This window comes from Leptonychotes weddellii, chromosome 16 (assembly GCF_054177405.1).
Source record: "Leptonychotes weddellii isolate Sample4059 chromosome 16, ASM5417740v2, whole genome shotgun sequence".
In the NCBI taxonomy this organism is placed as follows: Eukaryota; Metazoa; Chordata; class Mammalia; order Carnivora; family Phocidae; genus Leptonychotes; species Leptonychotes weddellii.
In genome coordinates, this window is record NC_138384.1 from 25,947,411 (window position 1) to 25,967,381 (window position 19,971).

At 42.8% G+C, this 19,971-nt stretch overlaps 1 protein-coding gene across 1 annotated transcript in view; it reads right to left on the reverse strand.

Moving 5' to 3' along the window:
- Positions 1-6,152: 6,152 nt before the first annotated feature.
- Positions 6,153-19,971, reverse strand: part of LPCAT2 (lysophosphatidylcholine acyltransferase 2) — a 63,721-nt gene continuing 49,902 nt past the window's right edge. The window contains exons 12-14 of the mRNA XM_081807885.1: positions 15,214-15,312; positions 9,910-10,045; positions 6,153-6,611 (exon numbers count right to left, since the gene is read on the reverse strand). Coding sequence (XP_081664011.1) covers positions 6,427-6,611; positions 9,910-10,045; positions 15,214-15,312 — 420 coding nt within the window. The 3' untranslated portion in view covers positions 6,153-6,426. The remainder of the gene's footprint in view (positions 6,612-9,909; positions 10,046-15,213; positions 15,313-19,971) is intronic.

Genomic DNA, 19,971 nt, shown 5'->3' on the forward strand with positions numbered 1-19,971 from the left:
CTGGAATGAAAGAGAAATATTCATAATGACCAAAGGGTCAATCCAAATGACAATCAAAAATGATTATGAGCCAAATGGCAGAGCTTCAGACAAACTGACAGTTGTCTGAAAACTGACTACATTGTCGGAGATTTCCACGTCCCTCTTTCAACACCTGCTAGAACAAATGGATAAAAAATCCAGTAAGGTAGAAGAGGACTTCCCGAGTGATCAATGAACTGGATCTGACTTACATTTATGGAACATTACACCGGCAATTGCAGAATGCTGGTTCTTTTTACACATACCCATGAGACTATTCACCAAGACACACCGTCCGTTGAGCCATAAAACGAGTCTTAAAACTTTGAAAAGAATGGACATGAAGAAAAAATTTCAAAAAGATCAGACGGAAGTTTTTTCACCCCCAGCCCAGAACCCTGGCCAAGACAGAAACATTTCCTCTGTTGTCCTTTGCCAGAAGTTGAAATTTTCTGGTTTATTCTTTTCCTGAGAGTGTAGCCCTTCCTATGTCTGCTTTTTTCCCTGGAGATCTTGGTCCCAAATCCCCACCTCACACAAAAACCTTGTCTTTTGCCTCGTAGAGCTGCAAAATACTGAGCCTCTTTGTTACTGAGACGGACAAACGTCCACGTGTCACCTGGAACTTTTATGCCTTTGCGAGGTTCCGGTTTCCAACTCTCCTTTCGTTTTTGGCCCGTTTTGCCTTGGGATTCTGCATGCTCAGCTAGCATTTCGAATATGTTTGTTACATTTTGCTCAGCATTTTATGGGTTTTGTGGCCAGACGGTTCTCAGATTATCTAGTATCCTTGTTTCTGGAGACTGAAACCTGTCATATAATCCTTTAGTTATTTTATGGGCTTAAGTTACCTCGGCCTTAATCAAAAAGTCCCCTCATTTAAAGCCAGACAGCCTTGGGTTTGAATTCCATCTCGACTAAGTGATGGAACTTCTCCGAGTCCATTTCTCCATGAGTGTTAGGGATGTCATAATGCCAGGTTTTCAACTTTGTTGTAAAGATGATCTCTGCTCTCATGCGATGAGAAGCACTATCACGAAAACATAACGTTATCATTGTTCATTCACCAAATAGTGTTTGCTCTGTGGCAGGCACACCTTCTAAGTGGTAGGAGTTAACAGCCAGTAAATACATAAACAAATAGTTTCCCAGAAGTTTAAGTCCAACCACAAGGGTAATGGGACTGAGAATGTCCGAGACAGGGCAGGCTGTTTTGATCAGGCAGTGGGGGGATTCCTATTTGAGGGCATGACATTTGATTTAGAATCTGAATAAACACAAACATTTTAAAAGTCAGATGTGATGGTAGCATGACTCTGGGAACACAGAAAAAAGCACTACATTGCACACTTTAAGTGGGTGAATTGTATGATGTGTGAATCATCTCAGTGAAGCTGCCTTTTTTTTTTTTTTTTAATCTGAGTGAAGAAGAGAGAGCCAGGTGAGGAACATTCTAGCCGGAGGGAATACCAGGTACAGAGACCCCTGAGGCTGGAAGGGGTTTTTGTCAGTGTGAGGAAAAGAAAGAGCAGGTGGTGGGAGTCCAGTGAAGGAGAGACAGAAGACGGTTGAGATCTAGACCTCCAGAGGGGGGCCAGACCATGTAGGGCCTTGGGGGCCATGTTAAATATTTGGGATTGTATCCAAATCGCAATGGGTGGCTTTTGAAAGAATTTAACTGGAGAAGTGATAACTGGTTTATGCTTTGGAACAATCACTGTACTCTCTGGCAAGGGAATTTATAAGGGGGCAAAGGTGTAAGCGAAGAGAACAGCAAAGGGGATGCTCCAGGACAGTGAGAATGAAGGTCCTAGATATTCCAATTTTGACTTAGCCTTCAGTTCCCTCAAACTCAACCTTATTGGTCATGTAAAATTATTCTGAGAGCAGAGATGTGACTAAAAAGGGACCCACAACAGAGGGACCCATGAGAAGTAGAGAACTCATGCTCCTTCACTATCCACAAAGGAGAAAGATGAGCATAGGATCCTGAAGTTGACCTTGCCATTGATTTATAGTAACCTGGATTATTCCTATGGGAAGGTTTCTGGATTTTCAGCCGACCTATCCTGAGCCTCAGTTCACCCATCTTTTCCCATTGCCACCACTGCTCAGAACCATTTGGAACCACCTCTGTCTCTCTTCCATTTAAGAACTCAGTCACAATTTGATATCTAGAACCCACAAGTAGGAAAATATATAGCAGACATTAATCTGTAAGTTCTATAGATCAGGCAACGGTGATGCTCTATGTCCATAATTAGAAGCATGGCCTTTGTAGTCTGACAAAATTGGTTGTATTTTTTTTAAAGATTTATTTATTTGACAGAGAGATAGAGGGAGAGCACAAGTAGGTAGAGCGGCAGGCAGAGGGAGAGGGAGAAGCAGACTCCCTGCCGAGCAGGGAGCCCGACATGGGGCTCGATCCCAGGACCCCGGGATCATGACCTGAGCCAAAGGCAGCCGCTTAACCGACTGAGCCAGCCAGGTGCCCCCAAAATTAGTTTTAATTCCAAGCTCTGCCATTTAATGAGTGACTTAAGGATAGTTCTAAATTTTGTTCAGTAAAACCAGGGGACACCAGGACCTATGTTTCATTAAGTCTTTAAATGAATTGATACTTGTAAATCATTTAGCACAATGCCTAATACATGGTAAGCACTCCAGATTGATTGGTGGCCACTGTTGTTATTGTTGTTACTTATTACAATAATTAGTAAGTCTTACTTTTACAAAGGGAAAAATAAATATTTTTTAAAAGATGAAATGTACTTACCTTTTGATGGGGGGAAGGGCAAAGGGACAGGGAAAGAGAATCTTAAGTGGCCTCCACACCCAGCGCAGAGCCCAAATGGGGCTTGATCCCATGAGCCTGAGATCATGACCTGAGCTGAAATCAAGAATCAGCTGCTTAACTGACTGAGCCACTCAAGTGTACTTACTTTTATTTTTTAAAAAGATTTTATTTATTTATTTGAGAGAGAGAGAGAAAGCACAAGCAGGGGGAGGGGAAGAGGGAGAGGGAGAAGCAGACTCCTCGTGGAGCAGGGAGCCTGATGCGGGGCTCGATCCCAGGACCCTGAGATCATGACTTGAGCCGAAGGCAGATGCTTAACCGACTGAGCCACCCAGGCGCCCCTGTACTTACCTTTAAAAGACACGAACTTTGGAACCATGATTTTTCTGTTTATTCTTTTCTTTTTTTATCTTCTCTAATGTACATAGATTCTTTTAAAAGCATGAGAAGAACATGATAAGGTTCACATGCTAGAAAAATAGCAAGCTGGTGTCCTAGTGTATGGGAGACAGCGTGTCAGAGGACGCTGCTCCTTACGCACACACTCTGGAAGTTTATCGATTACCTGGAAACAAGTGCTACATTAAATGGACTAAAAGGGCCACAAGCTCTTCAGGTTATTAGCCTCTTTACTCAAGTTTGTGAGGTGTATATTGGGTATGTATCAAGAACTTTGTGAGGGCCTTCACCTCTATCAGATCACAAGCAGCACTGATTTAACACGTTGGTGTAACACTTTAACAACAAAAAAATTGAAGTTTATCCAAGAGAACGGAAATGGGGGGAAAAAAAGATTCTAAATATGTCTCCTTTCTTAGGGGATGGTTTCTGACTGGTGACTTTTTATCCTCTTTGGCGATGGCTATATACAAACAAATACACAAGGATTTTTTTTTTAAAAATTTATTATTTTATTTTATTTTATTTTAGAGAGAGAGCACATGAGCAGTGGGACGGGCAGAGGGAGAGGGAGAATCTCAGGCAAACTGTGCCGAACACGGAACCCAACCTGGGGCTCGATCTCATGACCCTGAGATCATGACCTGAGCCAAAATCAAGAGTTGGAAGTTTAACCGACTGAGCCACCCGGGCGCCCCCACACAAGGATTTTTGTGGTAGGGAGCCCACCTGTCCACCCCGCCCGCCGTGCCAATTACCCACGTTGCATCTGCAATAGCGTGAAGAGGAGAGTTCCCCGGTCTGGGAACCTGGTGTCTGCAATGCTGTGCAGTGTCCACAGTAGCCCACAGGAATTCTAAAAGGGAGGCGGTCTCTTTTATACACCCGTGGTAGGTACCACTGCTCGCAATCACAGCCAGCCTTCCAAAACTCTAGAAACAGTGGCAGAGGAGTATGAAATACACATAATGCTAGCGCTTTGGTCCATAAGCATGCAGCACGTCATTATCCTGGAGCAGGACTGTTCTGATTGAAATTTTTATGGTTTAGAGGACTTAGGATCTAGTATTTCTCATTTCAAAGAATAACTTATTTTTTTTTTTCCGAACGATTCTAGGAAACCACAGTGCATTGAGCTGATTTAATGAAATTTAATTCCTTACTTCAAGTTCTCAGAGGAGAAAAGCCTCTTTGAAGGAAATCTAAAGGAGAGGCCTAGGCTATAGGGATCCCGATGATCGTGACTGTGTTATCACACACAGCCCCACCAGCCGAAAGTCAACTGCCTTAAGAATACTAACTATTGCAACTTTGGCTAAAATTTGAGTTTTTCATTAGAGTAACACCATGCCTGACATTTCATAAAGCTTAAATGCAAACAAGAATGATTAATCACAGTCATAAATATGCAAACACACTCAAACCACGGTATTAAAAAGGTAATATTACCTTTGAGACAAAATGGCAAAACCAGAATTTTTTAATTGCCAAGAATTTTATGTGGCAAGTTTGTTTATTCAAGTAACATAATAAAATAGGAATATTGCACTGGCAGAAGTGGACTTAAGGAGCATAAGATACTATTTTAAAATGGGAAAACAAGGGGATCGTTTTCAAGAGCCTCATAGAAAACTTCCAATTTACAATGCTACTTTTTCATAATTAATAGTAGTAATACGTAGCTTTTCTATGATAAAAAGCAATCAGGGTACCTGAGTAGTACATCCATTCCGCTGCATATGCAGACACTATTATAGAGAGGTACTTTTCTAATTACTTAAGCAACTGTTTTCAGCTTTAAGACATAGAAAAAGCAAACAATCCTATACACTGACGGATAACACATTTTAGTACGCAATTTCCAAATTCACTCATTAAATTAGAACACTCACAGCCTAATGTGTAAAACTAGTTTGAAATGATGACTCACCTCTCGTGACACTTCCCACCTTCACAAATGGCTTTAAAAAATGAGTTTGGGGGTAAATCGGCAATATATTCAGAAACACAGCCAAGACAAAGAGATCAAATTCAAAGACGGAATTCAGAAATGAACCAGCTATTTTTTGTACATTATATTATAGAAATTGGTTCTTTGTTCAAAATTTCAAACGTGGGCGACATTAACAATAGGTATGATGCGTGACATCCAATAAAAATGGCACTTGGGGGAAATTATTGCCTCCCCTGAAGGATAGATGTCATTGCTAGGGGGTTGCCAGGGGGTTAAGTTGCTGCCTCCCCTAAATAAGTAGGTTTTTGTTTTTGGATTCCCTAGCTTTCGATACTTTGGAACCTTTTGTGTTTTCCCTGTAGATATCTCAGGCGAGCTCTAAAATCTGAGAGGACGCTTAACAAAATAAAACTCCCACTTGGATGGTAAAATGCGTTAATTCTAATACTCTGTAATAAATGGAGCGAATCTGACCCAGTTAGTGGGTAAGCCCTACATTCTGAACCATCCAACTTAGACTAGATTCTGTGGCATGTGATTCATGTTCTCATCAGGCAGTCAAGGTTACCTGCAATAAGGCAATTCCCACTTAGCCTTTGGCCATAGCCTTGCTCTTTAACACAAAATTCTAAACTGTAGATCATGCACAACTATATAATTTCCTTAGCAGGTGGGTAAGAGGAAATCTGCAATAAAGAGAATATGAGCTCTAAGAAGTCTCATCGAATTAATGGGAGCTCTCCCTTCCAATCCATCATATTCAGTGATCCAAGAAACTGAACCAGAAATGAAATAATACATCTGTGAAGTTAGAGGCATAAAATCCTGCAATGTTCTTATTTCCCGAATGGGAAGGGATTCGAGATAACACTATTACTTCACGTCTTTAGAGGGAAGTAGATTAAAAATGTTTGCACTTTTTAAAACTCTTTGCAGCATTGATTAATGCTCATTGGTAAATAAGTGAGACCATTTCATTCATTTGCATTTGCAAATTAAACTGGAAAATCCATAAAAACATATTTATCACCAGGAAACTAATCAGTACAGCACAATATAACATCAAAGAAAGGGAATATTAATAATATACATATGTGGATAAAAGCATTTTAATAAGAAAATCTATTATTTTTATTTTAAAAAAAGCTCTCCATTTTAAACATCATCATTACTCAGAAATCATTTTGAAAACAACTATCAACAAATCCTTTTGCAATTTCAGGTAAAAGCCTTCCCTTATTGCGAATATTTGCTTTCAGTCATCTTTTTTGTCTGAGGTACTCTCGTCATGATTTTCAGGGCTGACTTTGTTACTGGCGACCAGGGGAGCTGGCTGGACTTCATTTGGTAATGAGAACACATGGCACGTCTGGAAGTCTAGGTAGGTCGTAAATATTTTAGCATATTCTGGATGCTTTAGGGCAAAACTTTTAAATTCCTCTAAAAGGGGGAAAAAACAAACAAACAAAATCCAGTAAATGGAGGCGAATCTTCTTTTGGCATGATACAGATTCCTATGTGACTTTAATAATACAATTATTGCCAAAGCCTCTTACTCCACTCTTAGAAATTGTCCAGCCACTTTGCAAGATGGATTTTCCATTATCAAGTAAAGCTGAGGATTCACATACTCCGTGACCCGTTAATTCTATTCTTAAGTGTATAACCTGGAGACACGTGGGCCTGCTGTGTTCTGGGGGACATGCCTGAGAATGTTCACAGCCACATTACTTATGACAGGTGAGAAATGGAAACCACTCAGGTGTGTGTCAACAGCAGAAATGGAGACTTGCAGCATTTTGGTGGGACATAACGGCTCCATAGCAATGAAGATGAAGGAACAGCTGTGTTGTAACACTGTGGACGAATCTTAAAGCCATAATGTTGAATGAAAACAGCCAGATACAAAACAACGTATACTGTAGGAGTCCATTATATGAAGTTCAAAAACTCAGGCAAAACTCACACATAATATTTAAATATTTTGTGGTGACATGCTAAAAAGTAAAGCAAGGTAGAGTATTCCTTTTAGAGTCAGGGCAGCCATGCCCCCGCCTTTAGGAGAGAGGAAGGGGCTGTCACTGGGAAAGGGCGCACAGGGGTTTCCAGAGTTCTTGAAAAGCTCTATTTCTTGGCCTGAGCAGTCGTAACACCACCGCTCACTTTAGGAAACCTTGTTACGCTCTACGTTTGTTTCATTCAGTTTTCTGTATTGCTGTTAGTTTTTATACTACAAAATGTTTTAAAAATGCTATTGCCCATGACTTTCTATTACTGTTTTTTTAAAAACGATTTCAACCCTTAATTCTGGTATACAAACACACAGTCTTGAAAAGCTGAGCCCCGACTTATGACCAATAAAGGCAAGTAGAGGGTACCATATATCATAATCATGTCCCAAGACTTCGGAGTAGTGGGCCTCTTTCTATCTTGGGTGTTTCGGATTTAGGAACTGAGGTAAAGATACAGAAGGCTAACTGAGTTAACCAGCAGAGTTTGGACGCCAGGCCTCCGATAACCCGGAGTTTCTGAAATGTACTGCTCCTCCACTCTGAAATCCCTCTCTCCTCTTCTGTTCGGATGGAGAAAACTTTGTTGCACTTACATAGCAAAAGGAGCCTAGACTTTGAATCTGCAACCTATCTGGCTCTATAAGAAAAGGATTTTTAGCCCCATGTTCTCTATTTGTTTTTTTTAAATCCTCTGATAACCCAGAGTCTACGTTAGACTAACAACTCTTGAAGGCAGAAACAGGTGTCAGGGACGAGGAAGCCACTGGACCGAGCCCAAATCATTCTTTGCAACTGCAACATTATTTTGCATCAATTGACCATTTTATGTTTCCAAATCAGGCAAGCTATTAACATGGTCTTTAGGTATTTTTTCTTAACATCCAAAATAAAGGTTCATCTGCATGAGTCTGTCTCAGGGATGGAGGCACAGAGGACTTAAGTGACTTTTATGGAAAGTAGACATGAGAGTTGATCTGCTGAAACCAAGGTCTGTCTTTCAAGACTTGTGATCTGTTCAAAAGATCGAGGTTTCTGTCTTTTTTGGGGATGTCAGTACCATTAAGAAGTAATTCATTTCCAAAAAAAAAAAAAAAAGGTAACTCATTTCTAGAAGAAGTTCTGTGAACTGCCTAATCTGTGGAATTGTGGAAATCAGTTAATTTGGCTAAATGGAAAACTGAGAAGGAAAACAATTTAGATGGTCACATTATGATACATTTCAATATTTATTCTTTTATAAAATCATACTTAAATACCTCCCAACATTCCTGCAAAAAAGGAAACTAGCATAGTATCAGGGAAAGGGAGATATCTTGTATATTCTAAAAATAAAAAGATTGAACTCCAAAAAACAAAGCAGATTTCCCTAAAAATTTGTTTAAATGGACAGGTAAAGTTATGCCTGCCTAACAAATCATTTGTGGTATAATTTCCACTGAAATAGTTACTCCACATAATTATTCCAAATTTGGCAGCTCAGAGCAATAAAGAGTCTTACTTGTGAAAGGAAAATGTTCAGAGACTTAGTACACATGGGGTTTATGACTCATATATTTTATCTCAGTATGTACTTGCCATTTTCCCTCCCTCCCTCCCTCCCTCCCTCTCTCCCTTCCTTCCTTCCTCCCTTCCTTCCTTCCTTCCTTCTTTCCTTCCTTCCTTCCATGAACTCAATAAAGTAAGTGCCCTAGGCATTTAATTACCTAAAATAGAATAAAGGGCAGGCAGAATGATAGTAATTAAAAACAGAGAGTAAGAGAAGTATGTGATCTAATTCTCCTATCCCATGAAAGTTAACAGCTGAAACTCTCTAAACACCATGAGGAAAGAGGCATTCCAGAGGAATCCCCCTGCAGCCTGCAAGGGGGAAAAGGCTGGGGGGAGAGAAGCCAACCTGACGTGAATGACCACATCAAAGCTAAGACAGGGAAACCGTTACCTAGGCCTCTCCACTCAGGTGTGATTTTTCTCAACGACTGTACTAGGAAATACAAGGAAACTGATGTGGGACTTGTTTTGATGTGTGGACTCAGGCCATCTGGAGAAAGCTTGGTCCCTGATGGATAGACCTGCCATTTGACCGTGGGGTCTTCTTCCGCCACGATGGTCCTGACCTCACAGGGGTGCTATCCAAGGGACAGGAGAAAATGAGCCCACATGAAAGCTTTCCTAAGCTGCTAACAGCAAACGTGATGACAGATGGTTTAGCTACTGTAGTTACTGTTGGAACCCCAGTCTGTATCCCTCTAGCAGAGTTACAACCACTTTAGTTAACTTGCTCAGTTTTGCTTGGCCAAAGTGACAGCAGAAAGGAAAAGACCCTTCCAGGAAGGGCAGCAGATGAGAGATAAAGTGCGGAGGGCAGAGGTCCAGGCTCCAAAACCAGACTCTCTTGGTTTTTGAGTCCTGGCTCTGACATTCTCTAGCTGATGACCTCAGGTAAGTTAAATCCCATAAATTCAATAAAATAATATTAAGAGTGCTGATGAAATAGGCTTGCTGTAAAGATTTATTTAAAAATGCTTAGAAGAGTACTTAGCATATATGTCCTCAGTAATTAGTCTCTCTTATCCCACTACTGCTATTATTCCTGTCATCATCATCATTCCTGTTATTTCTATTGTTAATACAATTAGTGGAGGGAAACCACACTCCTGCCTGACGGTCCATCTGTAGTCGGGTTGCCCTCCTGGTCAACTAAAGCAGAAACCAAACTGCCTACTCACCATAGGAAACAGAATCCCCCTGGGCTATCTCCTTGAAGAGACCAGAAACATCCAGGTCGGGCACCCCAAGGGCGGCCTGCAAAATGGTGGTAAACTCTTCCTCTGTTATGTAGCCATCCTCATCAAGATCAAAGAGCTGAAGGGAAGAGAAAATAAAATATAAGGTTGAGTGCCAGCAGGGCAACAGTGGTACGGAATAATCTCGGAAAATAAACTCTAGTAATTCACACAACTATTGGGCCGGGGTGAGGGAGATGTATCTGAAGGAAGAATGGTCTCTGCTGCCCTCGCGACACCTGGCTTGGTCGTGGGACGAGACAGAAGGAAAGCACGGGCTACAACAAGAGTAAGACCAAAGGGCGTGGGAGCCCTGTGGAGAGCAAGATGAATCCTATGGGAGAGGTCAGGGAAAGCTTTACCCGTTTGACAGGTTGAGTTGGGTCTTAGAACACAAAGGGATACTCCTGGGACAGACGAGGACTGGTAGTGTTTGCTGGGGGCTCAGACCAGGTGACGGACGAACAAGCAGGAATCACGCCATGAAGGCTGTAGGACGCCTCACCTCACCCTGTGGGGTTATGACAGCGGGGGATGTGGTGTGATCATACGGGAATTGGGAGTGTGGAGGTGGATCAGAGTCAGAAGGTTGGAAAGTCTAGAGGCGGGAAAAGCAATGAAGAGTGTGGGGTGGAGAAGCAAGAAGGACAGGAAGGGGCAGAATTTACGAGGAAGCGAAGGCAGGGCCCTGTGGGGATGGCAAGAAGGACGGAAGAGTGGGCTGAGGTGCTCTAGCTTGGACACCTGGGGGAAAGTGGGGTCCATTCCCCAGAGGGGGAGATCAAAAGCTGGACCTGGAGAGGTTAGACATGAGTCAGAGGTGCCGGGGGAGTTACGAGACGCAGCACCTCAGCTCAGGAGACTGGTCGAGGCTCGAGCCATGACTTCTGGTAAGAACCGCCAACTCTGGGGGGGTTGGGGCTTATCTGCAGAGAATGCACAAAGTGATGCAAAGCCCGGGGAGCAGCAAGAGTTCAAGTGCATGCAGGGAAGAGGAGCTGGCAAAAAAAGGACTCAGAAGTCCTCAGAGAGAACCGGAAATGAGGAGCGTGCCACTGGGAGCTCAGGAGGGCTTTCTGGAAAGAGGGAGACACTCTGAGGGTGGTAGCAGCCCACTGAGTAAAACACCAGAGCGAGGCCAGGCGAGAAGCAAAGAGGGTGGCTGGGTTTGGCAGTTAGGAGATCCGGATGCCTTTGGGAAACACGGCTTCAGGGAGCCACTTCCCAGGTGGTCATGGAAAGCCAGGAACGAAGAGGTGAGCGGTGGAGACAACCAGCATGGGCTCCTGGAATAACAGGAAGGAGGGAAATGGGGCATCGGCCAAGCACAAAAGGAGGCTGTCTTTAGGAAGGGAGAGTCTGAACATGTTTATAGGCCGAAAGGAAAAGGCGGTAGGTGGGACGGATTGAAAGTCAAGCAGCAAAACAGTGATAGTTGTTAGATAATTAATATCCCCAATTCAAAATCTTCTCCTGGGCACTAATGTTTTTATTTTATTTTATTTTATTTTTATTTTTATTTTTTTATTTTTTAAAGATTTTATTTATTTATTTTGACAGAGAGAGAGAGACAGCGAGAGAGGGAACACAAGCAGGGGGGAATGGAAGAGGGAGAAGCAGGCTTCCCGCGGAGCAGGGAGCCCGATGCGGGGCTCGATCCCACGACCCTGGGATCATGACCTGAGCCGAAGGCAGACGCTCAACGACTGAGCCACCCAGGCGCCCCGGCACTAATGTTTTTAAATGATGCAAGCACTGATTCCCTGCAGGCCCCGACCAAAAGTGTTCAAGTCACTTTCCTTGTATTAACCGATTACACCCTCACAACAGTCTTACGCCGGGGAGGTGCCTTCGATGCGAAAGCTGAGGCACGAGACTGTTAGGGCCCTTTCCCAAGGTCACACAACTGGCTGGTGGTACAGTCAGCATCCAAATCCAGGCAGGCCACGTCTAGAGCGCCTGCCGCCAAGGCCTCTACTTCTGACCGAACACACGACCAAAACCAGAAAACCAGAAGCATTAGAGAAGGTGTGATCATCACGAGAAGAACCACAAGCACAAACTGACTAGCATTTTCGCTGTTCATCACGGTTGGAGAAAACACTAGCACTTGACGTTGTTGATTCGCTGCCCCAGGTGAAAAAGCAGGCACTTGCCCATTTTCTGTCCCTCAGCCCCCAAGTGAGGGAGAAGACAGCCCCAGAGTGAAAAGTGACTTAGGAGTTGTTTGCACAAACTGCAGTCCAGGGCTCTCTATGGGCCCTGGACTTCCAACAGTAACTGCCGGGAGATCCCACCCCACCCCGCTCCTCACAGGCGCTAAGCTTTCTTGCGAGGCCTTCCATTCTGACACGATCCTCGGCAATCCGTCTGTCACGTTTGGTGCTCTGGTGGCTCTCAATTCTGTGGAAATTCCCTTCCCGTGTCCATAGTGGGTGCTTCTACTTTCTCTCCATCTGGCCTCGTCATGACTACCCCAGACTGTGCCCCTCACGGAAACGCTCACTTTCCCTCCATTACTCATCACTCCCAATAGTCTCTCAGCTACAGAGTTCCCAGACCTGAGGTAAATCCCATGCTCTGGGCTCTGGTAGGAAGCTCAACAGCCCAGTTTCCCTTGGGGGAATGATATCCGTCCATTGCATGGAATACGGTGGGAGTCTCAGCCCAAACGTCCTGTCTTTCCAGCAAGCACGTGGCTCAAGGCTCTGGACCCTTCCTGGAGTGTGACTGAGGGCAGAGGTGGAGGGGCTCACACTCACTGCAGAGCAGTCTCTGCAGCGGGGGCCCGTGGACTCGCTGCCTCTGAGTCTACCCTGGAGCCCCCTCCCCGGGGTTGCGGCAAATTTCTTGCATGGCTGAAGAACTCTGGCTAATCCTCTACCTCCACAGTTCTCTGTGAGGACGAAATGAGCTCAAGGATGGGGAGTTCACTGTGAAGTGCTTCCCAGATAAAAGGAATTGACAGGGTCCTGTGCATATAAAAGGACACGACTACATGAAAAATACAAGTGTGCCAAAATATTTTCAAAAACACCAAACACCCCTGAAAAAGAATGTGGAAAAAATAAGCAATGTAAAGCATGACCCTTGTCTTACTGGAAAAAGAGCTAAGTATAGTTTTAGGTCCTCCTTGCTTCCCTCCCCCACACCAAACCAAGGTCTAGGCTAGGGAAAAATCTCACGACGTCTTTAAAAACAATAATTACTGCGATCAAGGGCCAAATTTTCTGTCAGGTCTTTCATCAGTAAACCCAAACTGACCGTTTGCTCAGCTCAACTTATAATTACGTATACAATCCCAAAACAGAAACAGAAATATCTGGATTGGAATAAGTTAGCTATGTGTATAATTTTAGGTTTTATGATGAATAAGTCTGTAAAAGCCAAATGTTTTAAACTTGGAAAAAGTTCTGGCCCTTGCCTTATGACCATCTGCTAAGCATCAACCACTTAGGTTCCCTACAGGCCTTGCAGTTAACTCAGTTTAAACCAATCTGAAATAAAAAAGAAAGCTTGGGGACTTCTCTGTCAATGACAGAACACATGAACATTCCTGAGGCTTGCCCTGGTGGCCTATAAAACGTGAGAAAGGACTCTTGGAGAAAGAGCGTCTTTCTAGATGATAGAGGGGAAAGAAAACCTGTTGGAATCACAGTGGGATATTCTTCTCAGAAACCAGGAAAAGAGGAGAGTAGGAAACAGGAAGAGAGAAGATCCTCGGTTGTCATGGCAGACGGAAGCAGAGAGACCGCCAAGCTGGGATGAGTCAGTATATATAGCTCAGTACAAGGACAAGCAGGGAAATCAAGTTTTTGTTTCACTTGAGAGCAGACTACACCACCTTAGAACTGGAAGTGAACACCCTCCTTAAATACTAATTAGATGAAGCAGCTTTTATCTCAGAAAAACGAAAAACACACTCTGGGAGTGTATTCTTCCCCCTCTTCTTGGGCATGGACGTGATAAATGGAGTCTGAGTCCTCACAGCTCAGACCTCCACCAAGTCCGGCTGGGGATGGGGTGTTATTCATCGGCACACCTCCTTCCTCAATGTCGCTGTGGAAATATACGTGATACTACAGGAAAACACGCAGGGTGGGGACTTGGGACGTGTATCGTGATGCTCACCTGACCCCACCACAACAACATAAATTCCATCCGGAAAAGAGCACTTAAAATACCTCTGGCACTTGGGAGTGAGAAAATCGGGATAGATGGGAACTTTCCAGATGGTGAATTAGAATGACTGGTGACAGGTGGTGTTTATTTATGAACTGCACTTTGGGGCTTCAAAATGGAGATGCTGTAAAGAAATCATTTTTATAGCTAATTTGTGAAATCACCTTCTCTTCAGTCTTGATGCTGTTAACGGGGCTGCTCCCAAAGACTTCCCCTGTGCTTAACTGGATGCTGGTGTTTTCTTTATTCTTGGGGGCAGCTGTCTTTTTTTTTTTATTTTTTTTTATTTTTTTTTAAAGATTTTATTTATTTATTTGAGACAGAGAGAATGAGAGAGAGAGAACATGAGAGGGGGGAGGGTCAGAGGGAGAAGCAGACTCCCCGCCGAGCAGGGAGCCCGATGTGGGACTCGATCCCGGGACTCCAGGATCATGACCTGAGCCGAAGGCAGTCGCTTAACCAACTGAGCCACCCAGGCGCCCCCATCAGTAATTTTCATTTTTCTTATTTCCATTTTCTATTTTCTTTATGAGATTGTCTGTGCTATCTATGCATTCATGATCTTTCTAAGTTAGCTCTATTTCCAGTGCCTTTTTTTCCCCCCTTTTGTTTCTAATCTTTCCTGATATCTGCCAGCTCTCTTGTCATGGCCTACTATTGTCTATTATCTTATTTAATAATCTTTCTAATTTTTCTTTCTTTCTTTTTTTTTTTTTAAAGATTTTATTTATTTATTTGAGAGAGAGAATGAGAGAGAGAGAGAGAGCACATGAGACGGGGGAGGGTCAGAGGGAGAAGCAGACTCCCCGCCGAGCAGGGAGCCCGATGTGGGACTCGATCCAGGGACTCCAGGATCATGACCTGAGCCGAAGGCAGTCGCTTGACCGACTGAGCCACCCAGGCGCCCCATCGGGGGCAGTTGTCTTAATCACATTACCCCCGCGTACACGTCGCGGCAGATCTATAAACTCATGTGACAGATTTCACTGATTTTCAAATAATATGCTTCGAGTCAACACTTGTTCATGAGGCAGGCCAAGAGGCTTTCAGCGGGGCCGACAGTACCTTAAATGCCACCTGGATGATGTCCTCTGTGTTGGCAGGGTTGCACAAGACGGCCAGGCCGATCACATACTCGCGGAAGTCGATACTACCATCATGGTTCTGCGACAGGAGGGGAGAGATCAATGAGCAGGCCCACTAGTTGAATTACTATTAATCACAGCCCCAAAGGTGAAATCCAGGCAGGTCACACAGCTCGGTGTCATCACACATTGAGCCTGTTTGGAAAAAACTTTGCACTGAGAGGGAACAGCAAGCAAGGGGTCCACCCATTCCCAATTCAGAAGGAAGAAAAATATGTTTCCGTTTAATAATGAATATAAACATTGAATCACTGAGGCCATTTAGTGGCTCCGTGGCACCCAGCATGGGTTCTTGAGCTCAGCCCCGGGGGAAGCCTCTCTACGAGGCAGGATCTAGAATCTTGGTGGTGGCCCCGCCATGATGGACAACACCAACAGGTCACTAAAGGGGGACCAGGGTCACTAAGCAACCCCCTACATGCAGACAGTGGAAGGGAGGGGATAGGGCAAACTGAGGCAGTGGCACAGATAGATTCTTCCTTCTTTGCAGGTTTTCTCTGTAACACACCAGGAGCCAGGGAGTGAACCTGAGCTGTGTCAGGTTAGATGACGGGAGGCCCCAGGAGATCCTGAACTCCTAAGCGTCTAACTAGTATGATATGAGTATCTATATACCTCAGGAGGTATTTCATGATGGCAGCAGAAAAGAAGGCATTGATAATTCTAAGCCAGGCTGACTGAATGTAGGGTTTCCTACACATGAACTACTCACCTAGACAGAAGCCGGAGGGATGAAGTGGGGAGAAGGAAAGAGAACTGCAAACAAGCCCTATGATGATAATATCCCAGGTGTTAGAAGCATTTTGGCAGCCAAATCTTCAAGTGATGAAATCCCAGGTAAAGTGTGAACTAGGAACAACAAAGCTAGCGCAGTACTTGACAGATGAACAAATGATGTTTGGTGTCAAGAAGAGTGTAATCTTTAACTGTGACTGAGGGTCTATATCTCTTGAGCCGCAAGAGTCAGATGCTTAACCCACTGAGCCACCCAGGCGCCCCTCTGCCTTTTCTTGAAGCACTTTTTTGGAAAAAAAGCTGATCTTTTTAAAAAAAAAAGTATCATTCACATCCAATGAAAAGCACCCATTTTAAGTGTACAGTTAATGTCTTTTGACAAATGTATCTGCCAGGGTAACCACCACCACAATCAATAGCTACAACATTTTCATCACCCCGGAAATTTCAGAGATGGTGGAGTTCTTTTTTTTTTTTTTTTAAAGATTTTATTTATTTATTTGACACAGAGAAAGTGAGAGAGAGAGAGACAGAGAGCGAGCACAAGCAGGGGGAATGGCAGGCAGGGGAGAAGCAGGCTCCCTGCTGAGCAAGGAGCCCGATGCGGGACTCGATCCCAGGACTGTGGGATCATGACCTGAGCTGAAGGTAGCCGCTTAACTGACTGAGCCACCCAGGCGCCCCAGAGATGGTGGAGTTCTAAGTGACATCATTTCCTTCTTGTGTCACCATCATTCATTTCCTTACACACCATAGAGGGCCGTTGTTCGTTAGCCTTAGAGGCTGAGCAGCTTACTGAACCATAGACCTATTGCTCACTATAGGTACATTTGTTCTTCAATTGGCTTGCTCTATGAAGCAACACAGAAGTCTTGAATGGAAGGTCTGAAGAAGAGATAGAAGAATGGTCAATGGACAATGAAGGTATAATCATAGATTGTATGACTGGAAATACTCTTTTGAATTTATGTTGTCTCTTTATTGTGAGGCATCCAATTTTTATCTATACCACTGAACTCTATGTATAACAGAGGTCAAGCATCATAACTCATTTTGCAGATGGAGAAAGATAAATGTAAAGGACCCTTCATGTTACCACTATTCACAAAACAAGGTAATATTCTGGACCTCTAATATTCATTAACAGTCTTATCTCTGAATGGTTTTGGCTGACAAAAAGAAGCAGACCCTTGATAATCACATGAGAAATTTTATGTAAGTTTTCATCTTAGTAATGTGAAGGGGAGAAAAGCAGCATGGAAATTATTCTCAGGTATTTTATTATTGGATCAATAAAATAACACATTGTTAAGGTTCCAAATTCAGAATAATAAAACTTCGAACTGTAAGGAATCTTAGAAATAATCCATACAACTAATTCATTTTGACTAATAAAAAAAAATGAGAACCCTATGACCCAGCAATTGCACTGCTAGGTATTAATCCGAAGGATACAAACATAGTGATCTGAAGGGGCACTTGCACCCCAATGTTTGTAGCAGCAATGTCCACAATAGCCTAACTGTGGGAAGACCCCAGATGTCCATTGGCAGATTAATGGATAAGGAAGATGTGGTGTGTATGTATATACATATATGTGGAATTTAAGAAACAAAACAGATGAACACGGGGGAAGGTAGAGAAAAATAGAACAAGATGAAATCAGAGAGGGAGACAAACCATAAGAGACTCTTAACTATAGGGAACAAACTGAGGGCTGCCGGAGGGGGTGTGGGGAGGGGTATGGGGTAATTGGGTGATGAGCATTAAGGAGGGCATGTGATGTAATGAGCATAGAGTGTTATATGTAACTGATGACTAAACGCTACTTTTGAAACTAATAATACACTATATGTTAATTTATTTTATTTTATTTTTTTAAGATTTTATTTATTTATTAGAGAGAGAGAGACAGCGAGAGAGGGAACACAGCAGGGGGAGTGAGAAAGGAAGGAGTAGACTTCCTGCTGAGCAGGGAGCCCGATGCAGGGCTCGATCCCAGGACCCTGGGATCATGACCTGAGCCGAAGGCAGACGCTTAACGACTGAGCCACCCAGGCGCCCCTATGTTAATTGATTTTAAATAAAATAATGAGACATAAGCTTTACTTGAGGTCACAAAACTTGCTATTACCACTAACTCCAATGAAAATTCAGGTAATTGGACTCTAAATCATTCAAATTAAAGTAGCTTAATAAAATAAATTCAAAAGCAGACAATTACAAAGTATACAACAAAACACACTTCTTTAGTTTTTTAATTTCAAATAAATTCCATGGTAAAAATTATCCTTCAAATCTGTGTTTCTTTTCTTTAAAAACCTATTGAACTTCTCAGGAAGAATTATAAACTTAAAAAAAAATCTAGACTTGGAAATATTTCAGGGCCACATTTCAAAGGAGGAGCCCAGCTTTCTGGAGACTCTAATCCCTCCATAATCTGTCCTAATCTGGAGGCCAGGATAGCCCAGAGTAGGAACTATGGATTTGTATTGGGTCACTGCAAGGAGAAGGGGTGACTGAGCCTGGCTGAAACCCGAGATGGTGGGCCCCGTCCCTTCCCTGGTGGTCAGCAGGATCAGAAAAGCATGGAAGTGAAGGCTAGGGGTCACCATGATGTCCCGGCGTCCCAGCGCCTTGCCATCCCCACACAGCACTGGCTTCTTGGACCAGTGGGAAGCCAGACCACATGTTTAGACACGGTCCATTTAAAATTCCAGAAGGAACAAATGGTGGTGTTCCTGTGTCTGATTCTCAGGTAGCCGTTCCCTGAGGCTTTTCCTAGTCGGATTTAGTCAACATTTTTATCCCTACTGAATCAGATATGTTTTACAACCTTTAAAGTCCGGCAACATTTAAGGATGTGGTTCTGAATACATTTTGAGATGGAAAACTCCCAAGGATAAGGACTATATTGTCTTTGGTGTGTTATAATTGATATCATCCCTGCAAATGAGAGATAATCAATGCCATCAAAACAATTTAGAAATGTTTACATAAAAACAGAACCTACTAGGCAGCAGCCAACAGAAAAAGGCTTTGAGTCTTTGAGGATAACTTTACAAATCCAAAGGAGTACTATTGTTAAAATACAGTTAATTCTCAGTTTTCCAGAGGAGTCTGGGAAGAGGTATTCTGTTTACTCGAATATTCTTATTAAGAGCCTATTTCTACCCACATACATAATTGTATTACCAATTTGCTTGGAATTAAATTGCTTTAACCCACTTAGCATTAAACACAGACACTTTTAAGAAGTAATTCTTAAAGCACCTCAAGATCAATAGACGTGTTAAATATCAGGGCCCTGCAGGTGCATCCGTGAATATTTTTTAAGGCTCCAGTATGGGTTAGTTATGTAATATTACTGATGAAATCTCTAACTTAAAAAAAAAATCAGTTCTTAAAAACACATGAACTAGTACTCAAGATATTTAAAATGTGACCTTTAAGATGATGTACACATTTTGAATATTCTTGGAGGTCTGCTTTTCTTAGGTACAGAGCATACGTGCGTAAGTACAGACCTACGCTCTTTTTCCTTCTGTTACAGTTTACAGAATCCAGTGGATTATATTAAGGTAAAGGTGTTTTTCAAAATCATGTGGGATATTTTGAAATTTAAAAATGTAGGTGGTACAACTTCACATGCTTTTTAAAATCACTGAGTATAATTTTCAACTTAGTACATAAATTGTATTGCTTAATGTTAGAAATTGAAAAATCATGGGATGGAATGATATGAATCAAAGACCTTTGTCTCAGCCTATAAGGAGGCTTCCATGTAGAAATGGCAAAAAAAAAAAAATCATCAGGTAAATACTCCCTCTTCCACTGAAAATGTGCCTTTAAAATGTCAACTATTGAATAAAAATTAAGAAATTCAATCATTCGTCAGGCTCTCGGTTCTATGCAATGCCAAGGTTTTTTTTTTTTTTTTTTT